This window comes from Rosa rugosa, chromosome 7 (assembly GCF_958449725.1).
Source record: "Rosa rugosa chromosome 7, drRosRugo1.1, whole genome shotgun sequence".
In the NCBI taxonomy this organism is placed as follows: Eukaryota; Viridiplantae; Streptophyta; class Magnoliopsida; order Rosales; family Rosaceae; genus Rosa; species Rosa rugosa.
The window spans coordinates 8,523,605-8,536,740 of NC_084826.1; the positions used below are offsets into that span (position 1 = coordinate 8,523,605).

The 13,136-nt window shown below is 36.4% G+C and overlaps 3 protein-coding genes across 18 annotated transcripts; 2 read left to right on the top strand and 1 right to left on the bottom strand.

Moving 5' to 3' along the window:
• The first annotated feature begins 1,466 nt into the window (after positions 1–1,466).
• Positions 1,467–4,676, top strand: LOC133722764 (receptor-like protein 7). Its single transcript, XM_062149637.1, has one exon. It carries the CDS (start codon positions 1,467–1,469, stop codon positions 4,674–4,676), a length of 3,210 nt encoding a protein of 1,069 aa, XP_062005621.1.
• A 744-nt stretch (positions 4,677–5,420) lies between these two features.
• Positions 5,421–13,078, top strand: LOC133720998 (gamma-interferon-responsive lysosomal thiol protein-like). Its single transcript, XM_062147495.1, has 5 exons — positions 5,421–5,805; positions 12,119–12,184; positions 12,273–12,410; positions 12,522–12,614; positions 12,688–13,078. The coding sequence occupies exons 1-5, from the start codon at positions 5,572–5,574 to the stop codon at positions 12,838–12,840; spliced, it is 684 nt and encodes a 227-aa protein (XP_062003479.1). The 5' UTR covers positions 5,421–5,571; the 3' UTR covers positions 12,841–13,078.
• On the bottom strand, positions 5,905–11,722 carry LOC133721001 (transcription factor LRL2-like). 16 transcript variants are annotated; one of them, XR_009852036.1, is made up of 8 exons: positions 11,448–11,646; positions 11,229–11,356; positions 10,550–10,686; positions 10,389–10,454; positions 10,042–10,142; positions 9,380–9,563; positions 6,538–7,404; positions 5,905–5,919 (listed from the first exon to the last, which is right to left on the bottom strand). XR_009852036.1 is itself a non-coding variant. In XM_062147500.1 (6 exons), the coding sequence occupies exons 3-6, from the start codon at positions 10,583–10,585 to the stop codon at positions 7,356–7,358; spliced, it is 282 nt and encodes a 93-aa protein (XP_062003484.1). In that variant the 5' UTR covers positions 10,586–10,686; positions 11,229–11,356; positions 11,448–11,722; the 3' UTR covers positions 6,566–7,355. The 16 variants fall into 16 exon arrangements, 4 of the variants coding, with proteins under 4 accessions (XP_062003484.1, XP_062003482.1, XP_062003485.1 ...); XR_009852040.1 differs by having other exon boundaries at positions 7,173–7,404; positions 11,448–11,626; XR_009852034.1 differs by lacking the exon at positions 5,905–5,919 and adding an exon at positions 5,984–5,998.
• Positions 13,079–13,136: the final 58 nt, after the last annotated feature.

Sequence of the window (13,136 nt, forward strand, 5' to 3'; positions counted from 1 at the left end):
CTCTTCCTCAATATGTATAATGTATTCCTTGAACTTATATAGCACGGTTTTGTGAGTGTGACTATTCAGCATCTCTGATTTTTCTTTTATAGGGCTTAATTTCTTGACATCCGTCGCTTTCGGTCAATACTCTTCAATCACTGAAATTTCCTAGCCTTCGGTCTTCTCTTAACTTGTGCACATTAGTCAAGCTAGTTAATTTGTGGAAAAATTGGGAAAGACTTGAAAGTCAAGCAATCTCATGAATGCTTTTCCACGATATTAAACTCACCATATCTATGCAGAATCTCAAAATTCCCTGGCTTCTCTAAAAGATTATACTGAATGCACACCTGAAGCAATTTCACAATTATATGTCTTAACCAAAGGATTCGATATTACTTTATCGAATTACTACTACTATTTGACTCTGATAAACTGAGGCAACTTTCATGCTTTTTCTAACATAATTGGCTCTTACGTACACATGCAACTTAATTAGAGTTTCGTTGGTGAGTATGCAAAATAAAGAAGGAAATTGCATATGATTTTTTTTTTTTTTTTTTTGTCTTTGTCTTTGCTAGTACACATGAGAGATCCTCAGCATGAGGTTTGTTAGCAGCAACTAATCATGCTATCATAGAGATCGAAATAGAATCCCGGTGGAGGCTTTTTAGGTGTTGCGATTGGAGATGAGTATGAGGTTGATTTTTTGGTGTTGAACTTCAAGTTTAAATATATTGTTATATGCTTGGTGTCATTAGCAGAAGCTACGTTTTGATTTATTTATTTTTTGTTTGCTGTATTTGCCACAAATATCTTGGAGACTATTTTGAGCTTCCATATCAACATCTACTGAATTAAAGTAGGAAAGCAACTTTCAATAAAACAGCCTTTACAGATGGAGAAGACTTCACAGTCAAGCAACCACAAATCTCATGGAACCCTTTTTCCACGGTACCATTTCTATTACCAAAATACCATCACCTCTCTTAGCGTATAAGAAGGGGTATTCACAACTCACCTCATCTTTTTTAAACGGATGACATAGCTCAAATTACAGACCATCAAAAACCAATTGATATATGAATATTCTACTGACCCCATAACTTATCTCATCTCATTCCTTAATCATGCATCTACCTTGCCAAAAAAAAAGTTACAAAAAGATGCAATTTCGACATTTGAAATATATGTAGCCTCCAACTTAGTTCCATGGTCTATCTAAATATTAGAATTTTCAACACCTTCCAACCCAGAAATTCAAAAGCAACATCTGAACCCAGAGCCCACAGTGTGACTGCGACTCTCATGGTCAGTATCATATACATTTAATTTTTTCTTTTTCTTTTTATTTTTTATTTTTTTTATTTTTATTTTTTTTTGTGGTTACAAATCTCCTGGAGTTTCCAATTCCACCTTATAAAAGCCACTAACCATTAAGAGTTCTTCACCTAACCAAGACGCCTCTAAAAAGCTAATCCAGAATGAAAACTTGGCTACATTTCTTCCTTCTCTTAGTCACACTCTGGGTTAGTATCATCATCATCATCCCTCTAGTTCATAGCAAGTGTATTCCAGACCAGCAACAATCATTGCTCGATTTCAAGAGCAACCTTTTATTCAATTCCTCTCTTTCCTCCAAGCTTATTACCTGGAACTCAAGTACCGATTGCTGCTCTTGGGTCGGAGTTACTTGCAGCACCAATGGCCGTGTTCTGGGTATTGACCTCAGCAGTGAGTCAATCTCAGGTGGCATTGACAATTCCAGCAGTCTCTTCCATCTTCAAAATCTTCAAAGCCTCAATTTGGCCTACAACGAACTTGGCAACGGCTCTCAATCAATTCCTTCTGCAGTCGGGCAGCTCATGAATTTGAGGTATCTAAATTTATCTGCCAATGCTTATTCAGGGCAAATCCCGATTGAGATTTCACGCTTGAGGAGGTTGGCAGTTCTTGACATTTCTTATAATTCTTTCACGCTTGAGGATATTTTTGAGTTCCTTGAGATCTCAAATTTACACAAGCTGGTAGAGAACCTCACAGAGCTTAGAGAGTTGTATCTTGATTATGTCCAAATATCAGCAGAGGGGAGTGAGTGGTGCCAAGCCATATCATCTTCCCTTCCCAACCTCAGGGTGTTGAGCTTGTCCTATTGTAATCTTTCAGGCCCTTTTCACGAGTCTCTTGCTGACCTCCGATCTCTCTCCGTGATTCAATTGAGATTGAACAATATCTCTGCTCCAGTTCCAGCATTCTTTGCCAACTTTTCAAACTTGACATCCTTGATTCTCAATGATTGTAATTTGCAAGGAACATTTCCGAAAGAGATCTTTCAATTACCTTCTCTTCGTGAGATTCGCCTTTCGGAAAATGAAGAACTTGATGGTTCCTTGCCAGAATTTCCAAAGAATGGATCTCTTCAATACCTGGATCTACACTACACTAATTTTTCAGGGGCATTACCAAACTCTATTGGCAACCTCAAAATGTTGTCCACAGTTGATATTTCAGACTGTAATTTCACGGGATCAATCCCCAAGTCAATGACAAACCTTACACAATTGGTTTCTTTGTCGATGTATGGAAACAAGTTTGAAGGTTTAATTCCATCATTCAGTGGGGCCAAGAATCTAGAAGAAATAGAGCTCTCTTCAAATGGTCTGACAGGTAATATTAATTGCATCCACTGGAAAAACCTTACTAATCTATCCTATCTCGACTTAGCTGGCAACATGCTCGATGGGAATATTCCATCAGCTCTGTTTTCTCTTCCCTTGCTAGATAATATAGATCTTTCCGACAACCAATTCTCTGGTCATTTTCCTGAAATTTCTAATCTCTCATCCTACTCTGTCAATGTCCTTGATTTGAGAGGAAACAATCTGGAAGGGCCAATACCCATGTCTATCTTTAATTTACGGAGCCTTACTTATCTTTATCTTTCTTCAAATAATTTCAGTGGCTCGTTTCCTCTAGATGGTCTTCAACATCTGAGAAATCTTTCTATTCTTGATCTTTCACACAATAGCTTGCTTCTTAGCCATGATGCTACCAATTTCTCATATTCCTACTTTCCTCAGTTTGAATATTTGGGGTTGGCTTCATCAAACTTGAGAACATTCCCTGATTTCTTGAGAAATCAATCTGAATTACAGTCGTTGGATCTTTCAGATAACCAGATACAGGGAAAGATACCCAACTGGATTTGGAGGTTCAGAGATCTCAATTACCTAAATCTTTCGTGTAACTCTCTAGAAACTCTAGAAGGTCATACAATCAATCTCACTTCTATGGAACTCCTTGACCTTCATTCCAACAAGCTTCATGGGGAAATCCCAATTTCATCGTCAACTAACATGTATTATCTGGATTACTCAAGGAACAACTTCAGCTCTACCATACCAACTACCATTGGAGATATGCTTCTTCAAACCAGTTTCTTCTATGTTTCAAGCAACAACCTTCAGGGGATAATTCCTGGATCAATATGCAATTCACTTTACCTTGAGGTTCTTGATCTATCCAATAATTCCTTAAGTGGCACGGTCCCTCACTGCCTGACTACAATGAGCACTCTTTCAGTACTTAATTTAAGGAGAAACAATCTTAGAAATGTAGACATGTTGTCTCACAATTGCAGTTTGCATACTCTAGACATCAGTGAAAATCAGATACAAAGTCAGTTTCTAAAATCACTCGTCAATTGCCCTCAATTACAAGTTCTGAACCTTGGAAAGAATCAAATAACAGGTCCATTTCCATGCTTTTTGAAGGACATATCCACCTTGCGTGTCCTTATCTTGAGATCCAATAAATTTTATGGAGGTATTGGTTGTCCCAAGAATAATGGCACTTGGCCAATGCTTCAAATCATAGACCTAGCTCACAACAATTTTAGTGGAAATGTACCAGGAAAAGCTTTGACAACTTGGCAGGCAATGATGGCCAATGAAGATGATGCCCCATCAAAGCTCAATCACCTTCAATTTCAAGACAACAACGGTCGTGGTATTTATTATCAGGATACAATTACAGTTACCACCAAAGGTTTGGAGATAGAGCTGGTAAAGATTTTAACAGTCTTCACCTCGATTGACTTCTCATGCAACAAGTTCAACGGATCAATACCTTATGAAATTGGAGAACTCAAATCACTGCATATCCTCAACTTGTCCAATAATGCTTTCACAGGTGCAATTCCACCATCATTAAGCAACTTGAGTCAGCTAGAGTCTTTAGACCTCTCACAGAACAATTTGAGCGGTCAAATTCCACCACAACTTACAAAACTCACTTTCCTTTCGTTCTTGAATCTGTCACACAATCAATTGGTCGGCAGGATTCCGAGCATTAACCAGTTTCCAACATTTTCAAAATCTTCCTTTGAAGGAAACAAAGATTTATTCGGGCCTCCTTTGACCGAAGAAAACAGAACAAGGTTGTCACATCCGGCAACGAAAAGAAGTCATCCAAGTTCTGGAGATGAGATTGATTGGAATATAGTCATTGTTGAGATTGGATTTACATGTGGGTTCGGAATTGTTGTTGGATCACTTTTGTTTTGGAAGAGATGGAGGATATGGTATTACAGCTCTATGTATAGAATCCTTGTGAAGATATTTCCTCAGCTGGAACACAGGTTTGGTCATCACAGAAGACATGCGTTCATAGGCGAAAGGTACTGGAGACGTTGAAATGGTTGTCAAGAGCAATAAACCCAACCCTGTCGTCGGCTTGGTTGGTCTGATGACTCACCTTGGGTTATGTTCTTCAAAGGTTCCAGCAATCGATTTCTTCTTAATGTCTTTAAATTCCGTTTGTTGCCTATTGACTAATTTTAAGAGTGTTTTCCTTAGTTTCTTTTGTTTTGTTGGTGAGAAATATTTTGGCCAAGTCCCTCTTTCTCTTATGTATTTTCTTTTTCATTTAATAAAATTTCGAGTAAGAGGACAGATTACTCTCTTAACTCGCTTCTCTAATAAGAAAAAAAATCATTTTCAAAAAAAAAATATATAATGATTAAGGTATGTACTTTTTGTGCTATGTTTTTATTTAATTCTAGATAATATATTATATAAGAAAACTATTGAAATTCGGACAAAAAAAATTATAGATATTTGAACTTTTGAACATGTAATAGAAATTTTTTGGGAAGCCATTGAAGATGTCAAAAGAAAAAGTTGATCTGTAAACTACTTTTCTAGAGCATCTGGCTAATTTATAATTTTTGGCGAGTTCTCTACTAACTTCCTCAATTAGCAACATGAACTGAAACATTTAGCAGGTAATTAACTGGCAATACAAACGCTCTTCGTTTGATAGTCTGTCATGTCATCAGGAGGAACAATGAAGGCTTTTTGGTTGAAACCCATAAAGAAAGAAAGAAAGCAAAAATTTCTTCAAAAAAAAAGAAAAAGAAAGCAAAAAGATTATATGGGCACCCACATGGATAGAGGTAAGGCCACCCCACAACCCAAGCGATGGTCTAATTACAAGCATTCAGTACAGTTTAACTCCCAATGGAACAAATAGTTCATACATATAAACCACACACAGTCTCAAGCCCAGCCCTGTGATCTAATCTCCCAAATGGGTTTTACCAAACTCTTCCTCTTCTTCCTGGTCTCAAACCCATCTCAATCTTATGCTGCTGAGAATGTAAGTGTGAATCTCTACTACGAGACTCTGTGTCCTTATTGTGCCGATTTCATAGTGAACCATTTGGCCAAGATCTTCCAGAATGGGCTCATCTCCATCGTCAATCTCAGAATGGTCCCTTGGGGCAATGCTTGGCTCAATTCCGATAGCTCCTTCGCCTGCCAGGTCAGCTTTCTCAAACCCCCAATTGCTCCCCCTTCTTTTATTTTCAGCTACTCACTCGTCGTATTCTAGCTGCTAGCTACCTCATTGTCTGTTAAATCCTCAACGACGTCGTTCCTAGTAATGTCAGTGTGTCACGAGCGCCGCCTTATCTTTCCATCTTTTAAATTACACTAGAAAGAGAAACCGTGCGATGCTGCGGGGTAGAAAATTGTAGTACTTACTGTTCATTTTTGAAGAATTTGAGTGTGGTTTGGTTTAGAATTAGCTATGCTGAAACAAAATGGAAGATATGCGTAATAAAATGAAGCAAGATTATTTATGAATGTGAGTGTGGTTTGGTTTAGAAAAGTAAATTAGCTATGCTGAAACAAAATGGAAGATATGCGTAATAAAATGAAGCAAAATTATTTATGAATGTGAGTGTGGTTTGGTTTAGAAAAGTGAATTAGCTATGTTACATTGTGTCTACTCGGTTCTAGAAGCTGCATTCTATATGCAATATATATAAAAACCATTATCTCATCACAAAATGGTAGATGTGATTTCAGTACAAAAGCTTGCCATGTAGGTAGAGGCAATCTACCCACTTAGTATCCGACAACTTCATATGCTTTGCTCTTTCTATATCTCCATTGCATTCTCTTACTTGTAGGAAGAAAAATTATCGAGTCCCCTAATGATAGTTCTATGCTTTGTATACATTTCAATTTCTCTGCAAGCTAAAGATGGTACCTGATCAAAATGTATTTCCTCACAGAAATGTCAAAATGGTAGCTGTAGATTACTATTGTTGTGTAATACAACAAAAGAGATTAAAGTCCTTTTGTAACTTCAACACTCTATGGCATTATGGTACTCCATCCTCCCAACAAATCACAACTTTAAATTATGGATTTGCATCAGGGTTCTACCTGTGTCCATATTGTAAAACAGGTTCAGCAAATTCATCAACCCTACTTGAGCCCATAACATTATCAGCCTCTATCGCCTGAAATCATGTCAAAAAGGAGCACGAAAGCAGTAATCTCATTGCTCATTTTATCCCAAACTATTACATACTAAATTCCTATACATCCCCAACACACTACACAAACTAATACCCAAGCTAAATATGGGCAAGCTTTCTCTTATTAGGTCAACCCCTTTCCAAACTTTCTTTGAGGATTGCCAAACTTGTTCTGCTATATAACCCAATTGCATAAATTAGCAGAAATCAAAGAACAAAAGCTAAAGTACCCAATTGAAATCAAGACTGAAACTTTAGTGTAGAAAATTTGTTCCATCATTTTGCTCAAAGAGATTAACCAAAAAAGAAAATAACATATATTGTAAAAATTAATGACTGCCATCAGTTTTATACTACTCACCTCCAAGGGTAAGAGTCCTGCATTGCCAAGATCCAAAGTTCGTTTCAATTCACCCTCAGGCCAACTGTAGACATGAAGATGCCTCCCATAGAGACCATCAGAGACATGCTGAAGGTTGAAACCTTTGGTGAAAGCAGCGGGGGCACCCCATGATGTGCTTATCATTGTCTTGTGCTGCGGTTGTTACCAGAAATCGTAGCCAGAAAGCAAAATGTGCCCTGGTTTGTCACATCTGATAAATGATAGGATAGCTAGAAGTTAGATACTTGGATGCAATCAAACTTTTTTTAGAAGTCTTTGATCTATGGTCTACCATGCAAGTGAACAATGAGTAATCATATAACTTACATGTTGGTGCTAGTTTATTGTAAAAGATATTTGTAAACCACACGCACACATTGATTTCTGTAAGCATCTTTAATCCAAATGACTACCAGATCATTACAAACATTGCACAGACTATAGGAGTGATCATATCTCAATAGTAACATGTTGGTTTTAGTTTATTTGTATTACATACGTGTGTATATATATATATATATATTGATTTTTGTGTGCATCTTAAAAACTGAAATGGAAAATCTCTACAAAAGCTTGCCATTTAGTAAAACTATTCTTTGAATATCTATAATCGAAGACTGACATATGAAGGAGGGATCAGTTGTAGGATACATCAGTCATCACATATAGAGCCTAATGTGGAGGGATACAATCACAGAGGCAGAATAAGTTAAATAAAGGCTATCTAGCTTGCATCAAGTGAACTACAGGAAGCAATTAGCATTGAAGGTGAAGTAGTAATTCATTCCTGGTTTTCAAAACACTAACATGAAAGACAGAAAGTAATGACTATACGATATAATAATAGTTCACAATTGCTGGCCAAAATTTTTTGCCACATTGAATACAATTTAAGGGAGATTGACATACAATTTTAAGGCGGAAAGCCTGTAAACAAAGGTCAAAATGATGTATGTGCTATTAGAGCATTTAATGAAATAGTCAGACTCTTGGTTCCCTGGTATGTGCTCCAGGTCCAATGAAGGAATTGCTTAAGCTAGGGTTTAGGGTAAAGTATATTTATTCCGGATTTGGGGCGTAACAGACCCGAAAGAATAAAATTTAACAGACTTTGAAAATGAATTAGTGAACAATCTCGAACGAATCCTATCAAAAAATAAAAATAAAAATCTCAAATGGAAATTCTTATATACCATACAACAGTCTTGTGGAAGAAGCATTCAGCTGTGTCTCTTCTGTATATTATAAGCCACTAAGCATCCAATTTAAATACTTTTGTAACTCTAATAAAATGATTTCTTTATTTGGTAGGTGATGAGGATCATCGTCTAATACACCTTTAGCCGGTTTAAATTTCCTCTAAGATTCTTAATCACAGTATTGTTGTGATTAAGACAGAAAGTTAGGATTTGCTCTAGAAGCAGTACACAGACTGGGAGCTTTTGATTGTACATTAATCTCCCAAAGCTGGAATCAGAATTTTGTAGCAGTTTCATCATACTTCAACTCATCCATGACATAACTCATGACTTCAATAGTTATGGACTCATTACCATTACATGGAAGAAGATTTAATTAAGGCCTATATTATGTGCATATTTTTGTAGTGCATGGTGGGTCTATGATAGATAATAGATCCTCTAATGACAGAGATCAGAGATCTTATTGGCTATTGCTTTGTAAACTGATTGGCAAAACCATCTTATTGGCTATTGCTAAGTAACCAAGTTTTCTACATTAACTTACTTACAGAAATGGATAAGAAACTAAAAAGAATGCAATTTTACAAAAGAATCTAGCTTTCATGCAAAAAATTCATATTACAGTCTCCGCATTTTAATTTTTGTTAATACTTTTCGACATTGCTGAATAGCCAATAAATCCCTTTGCTTGAGACAACTAAATTAACAATCATTCCTCAGAATGTTAATTAATCTCAATGTATATTAATGACAAATACCAGCAACAACACATTCATTCCATGTCAAAATAGGAAATGCGGTGAAAGTTTTGCATGAATGCATTTGGAAATGATGATGAACAGTACCAAATTTGGAAATGATGATTACATTTGGAAAGGTATGAATGCCATTTCATTTGTTATAAACATGACCTGTAATTATTTAGTATACATTGTCTCGCATGTTGTAATTGATTTGTAGAAAGGTTTAAATATCAGTGATCACCTTGAATACTGCTACCAACGGTACCCTCTAACATTAATCACCTCCTCTTGTCAGATTTTGATATTGATACTTGTTTGTCAAGTGGATTAGCACCGACATCATAAAATGAATGGATGCTGCCACTATCTTGGCTTTTGGCCCAAAACTTGTTTTCAAAGTTGTTCCTTGTTCCAGCAGACATATCCTAGTATGAAGTTGAAAAATCATTACAAAAAAAAAAAAAAGGAAAAAAAAAAGAGAAAAAAGTAAAAAGAAAAAAGAAAAAAAAAAAGAAAAAAGAAGCACATACTACACAACAAATGCATAATTAGAGCACTAAACACGCTCAAGTCTCAAAAAGCTTCTATCAAGTCACCGACTACAACACTTCAACATTTTTACCATCACATAATTCAACCAATTGAATCATTCTGATTAAGTAAATATTGCAGAATTCCTTATAGCAAAGTGTAATCATGCAGGACTTTCCTAAGTTCACATGTGTATAGTGGGTGGACAATGACTCATGAAATGCCCAGTGATTCATGAAATTCAAGTTCAAATTTACATAACGAAGTGAAAAGGAACTCGATCAAAATTGAAAACCTAGTATCGATCTGAAATTAATCATTATAATACATAACCAATAAGCATAAAAATTAATTTGGTGTATAAATTTGTACCTTGAATCTGTGAAGTAGAGCAGTTCTTCTCGTCTTTTGGATTTCCCTGCCTCTTCTGTCCTTCCCGTCTCCCCCTTCTTCTGTTTCTTCCTTTCTCCCCTCTGAAAACCCAAAATCCACAACCATGCAAACTATAATGAGAAATCAATCACACGCAATCAAATATGGCTAATTGAATAATAGCATCAATATAATACCTCAAAACTTGAACTTACACAACAGAAAATCAAGAGCATAGCTAAAAAATCCATACTACTCAACACGACTTATCTTTGAAAACGTATTAAAAGCAATTGCTTGTAATGCTAATAGAATTATATAATCCCAAAAAGTGAAAACTATCTGACCTGTACTTGAAGCTGGAGCTGCTTCAAATACTCAACTGCTTCATCCAGCATTGAAGCCTTATCAGTCTAATAAAAACAAAACCCCAGATCACTCATTTGAAAGATAAACCACACAAAACAAAACAAAACAAAAAATTGCAGAAAATTTAAAAGCAGAGTACCTTGTTAGAATTTGGAATCAGGCACCAGATCAACATCTTCACGTTTAGTTCAATATGAATAGAGGTCCAAGTTCAAATGATTGAGATTCCTAAATGTTGGTAAGCTTTGGAGTATTTCATTCACATAAAGATGAACTCTGAAAGATAAAAAGCATCAAAACATCAATTTCATGCTTTAATAGCTAAACTCAAAACATCAATAACCAAGAAATCAAGTACTATATATAATCTAAAAACTAAAACCTCCACAAAAAAAAAAACTAACTGGCAGAATCAGAAACATGACCATGTCTTCTCCTTTGAGGCAATACTTCCGGCAATCATAATCTTTAACAATCACAGAACCATTAAACACCAAAATTGTTATAAAACAGAGAATAAATATAATTTGCATAACGGCAAATAGATGTCCAAATATAATTTTCAACAACCTCTAATTTAACGAATCAAACAATAATCTCACACCCCCAATCCAACAAACTGAACTTCCCCAATCACATTTCTCACTATCCAATTAAAATTGCAGAACAAATTTCTCTAAAACTGTAAGTAGGTGTCTATGCCTTAAATTTATAAGCAACCCCACAGCAGACTGTTGAAACATCAAATTACAAACTGTATACAAAATCAATCAACCCCAACATTATTGATAAAAGGAAATAGCGAGATAGCCATTCACCTTAGTGGGATAGCCATTGACTGAATCCCATCAGGCCAACTCCGAAATCCCCAATTCTGCACAATCAACTTCCCATTATGCAACTCATTGCCTCTTTCAGCGGCCCTCATGGGTCTTGGTTTGTACCTCTTTATCAACATGGAACCACAAATAAGCACGAACCCAGAAAAGCAAGTAATACTCAGATGAGAAAAGGCAGAGAGTAAGAAGAAGCAATACCTTTCTTGCAGCACCGAGAGGAAATTTACTGAACGCGGTTGAGGAATTTGATTCATATGCTGTGGAGCAGTAGTGGTCTTAAGAGAGTTAAACTCAGAGAGGAGTGAAGCGGTGGGGTGATGTCGTTGCGCGATTAGGGGTTACCATAAAGGGGCCTGTCATCCCCAATCTCACTGCAATCACGCTTCAAATTGAAGGCCTGCTCTGCACTCTTCGCTCTCACAGTCTGTCTCTATTGAAATACCATAGCCGATGAGAGAAGGCCCTAGAAGAATGACAGCAATCGAATGAGAAGCCCCTAGAAGAATGGCAACCTGCAATTGAGGGTAAAGAGCAAGGGCAAAAGAGTCACTCCACTTCAGCCAAAACCACTGTTAAATGAACAGTAGAATGAACACCAACTCTCCTTTAGTATATAGTAAAAGTAAATGCCCATGTGCTAATCTTATTTTACAATTTTACCTCTTTATTTCTATAATTTACACTTACAAGGTCAGAATGACTGAATGAGAATGCACTAAATATGGGGGGAGTAGTGTTCATGCAATTTGTTTAGTAAAGGTTAAGTGAAAACTCTGTCAAATCATATGAGGTGTTTGAACTTCAATATAATACACCAATCAGTTTTGTAGCTCAATGATTATTCTTTTGACCCTTTTTGTGCTTTACAGCATGGAACAGATGAATGCTTGCTCAACACAATTGAGGCCTGCACCATCACCATCTATCCTAATGTGGTAAAGTAAACACTGTCTTCCAAACATGTACGGATGACCCTTGAACTGTGGTTTGGTTACTAATTATGATGGATTAATTCTAATGCAGAATCGGCATTTTACATTCATCCACTGCGTTGAGAGGCTCACGTTGCAGAACAAACACAGTAAATGGGCCGATTGCTTTGAAATGTCGAAGTTGGGGACTGTACTTATCGATTGCTACAACAGTGGATATGGCAATCAGGTCAGTTCACTTTCAATCCTATTTTGTTCTTGCTGTTTTTGAACTGCTTCATCATAGAGAGACTTGACAAAATTAATCTTCATGGATTGGCAATTTGGCATTGATGCATAGATTGAAACAAAATATGCAAAGGAAACTGCTCAGCTTAATCCACCACATAGATTTGTGCCATGGCTGGTTGTCGATAATAAACCACTTGCAGAGGTTAGTCAAATCACATTTCAGATTGCTTAATTCCTCATTTTTGTCCCCCTCATGACCTGTTTTCTCTATGTAGGACTACGGAAATTTTATGGCCTATATCTGTAAGGCATACAAAGGAAAATCTCCAGAAGCTTGCAGATCAATTCGCTACAAGACTGAATCAATTGGAAATGAAAAATCGATTCCTCAAGTTTGCCTAGCAGAACAAGGAAGAAACTCTACATAGTAAGCCAGAGGAGCAGACCTACATTGACATTCCATATGATAATTGAACCTAATGTTGATTGATATGACATTGTTGAAGCTGACCTATAATGTATTATGGTCTGATATTGTGTTATGTTTTGTGTGTTTTTTCAATCCATGTTTGTTACTGCTTAATCATTCTTGTCAAAATCTGAGGGCTTTTTACTGCCACCATCATGTATTTATAATTGAGATAATCAAGTTATGGCAAACTGATAGTATCAGGTAGGTGTGCCATTGATCTATAACCCTGCTGATGCTGATGCTGATGCTGAT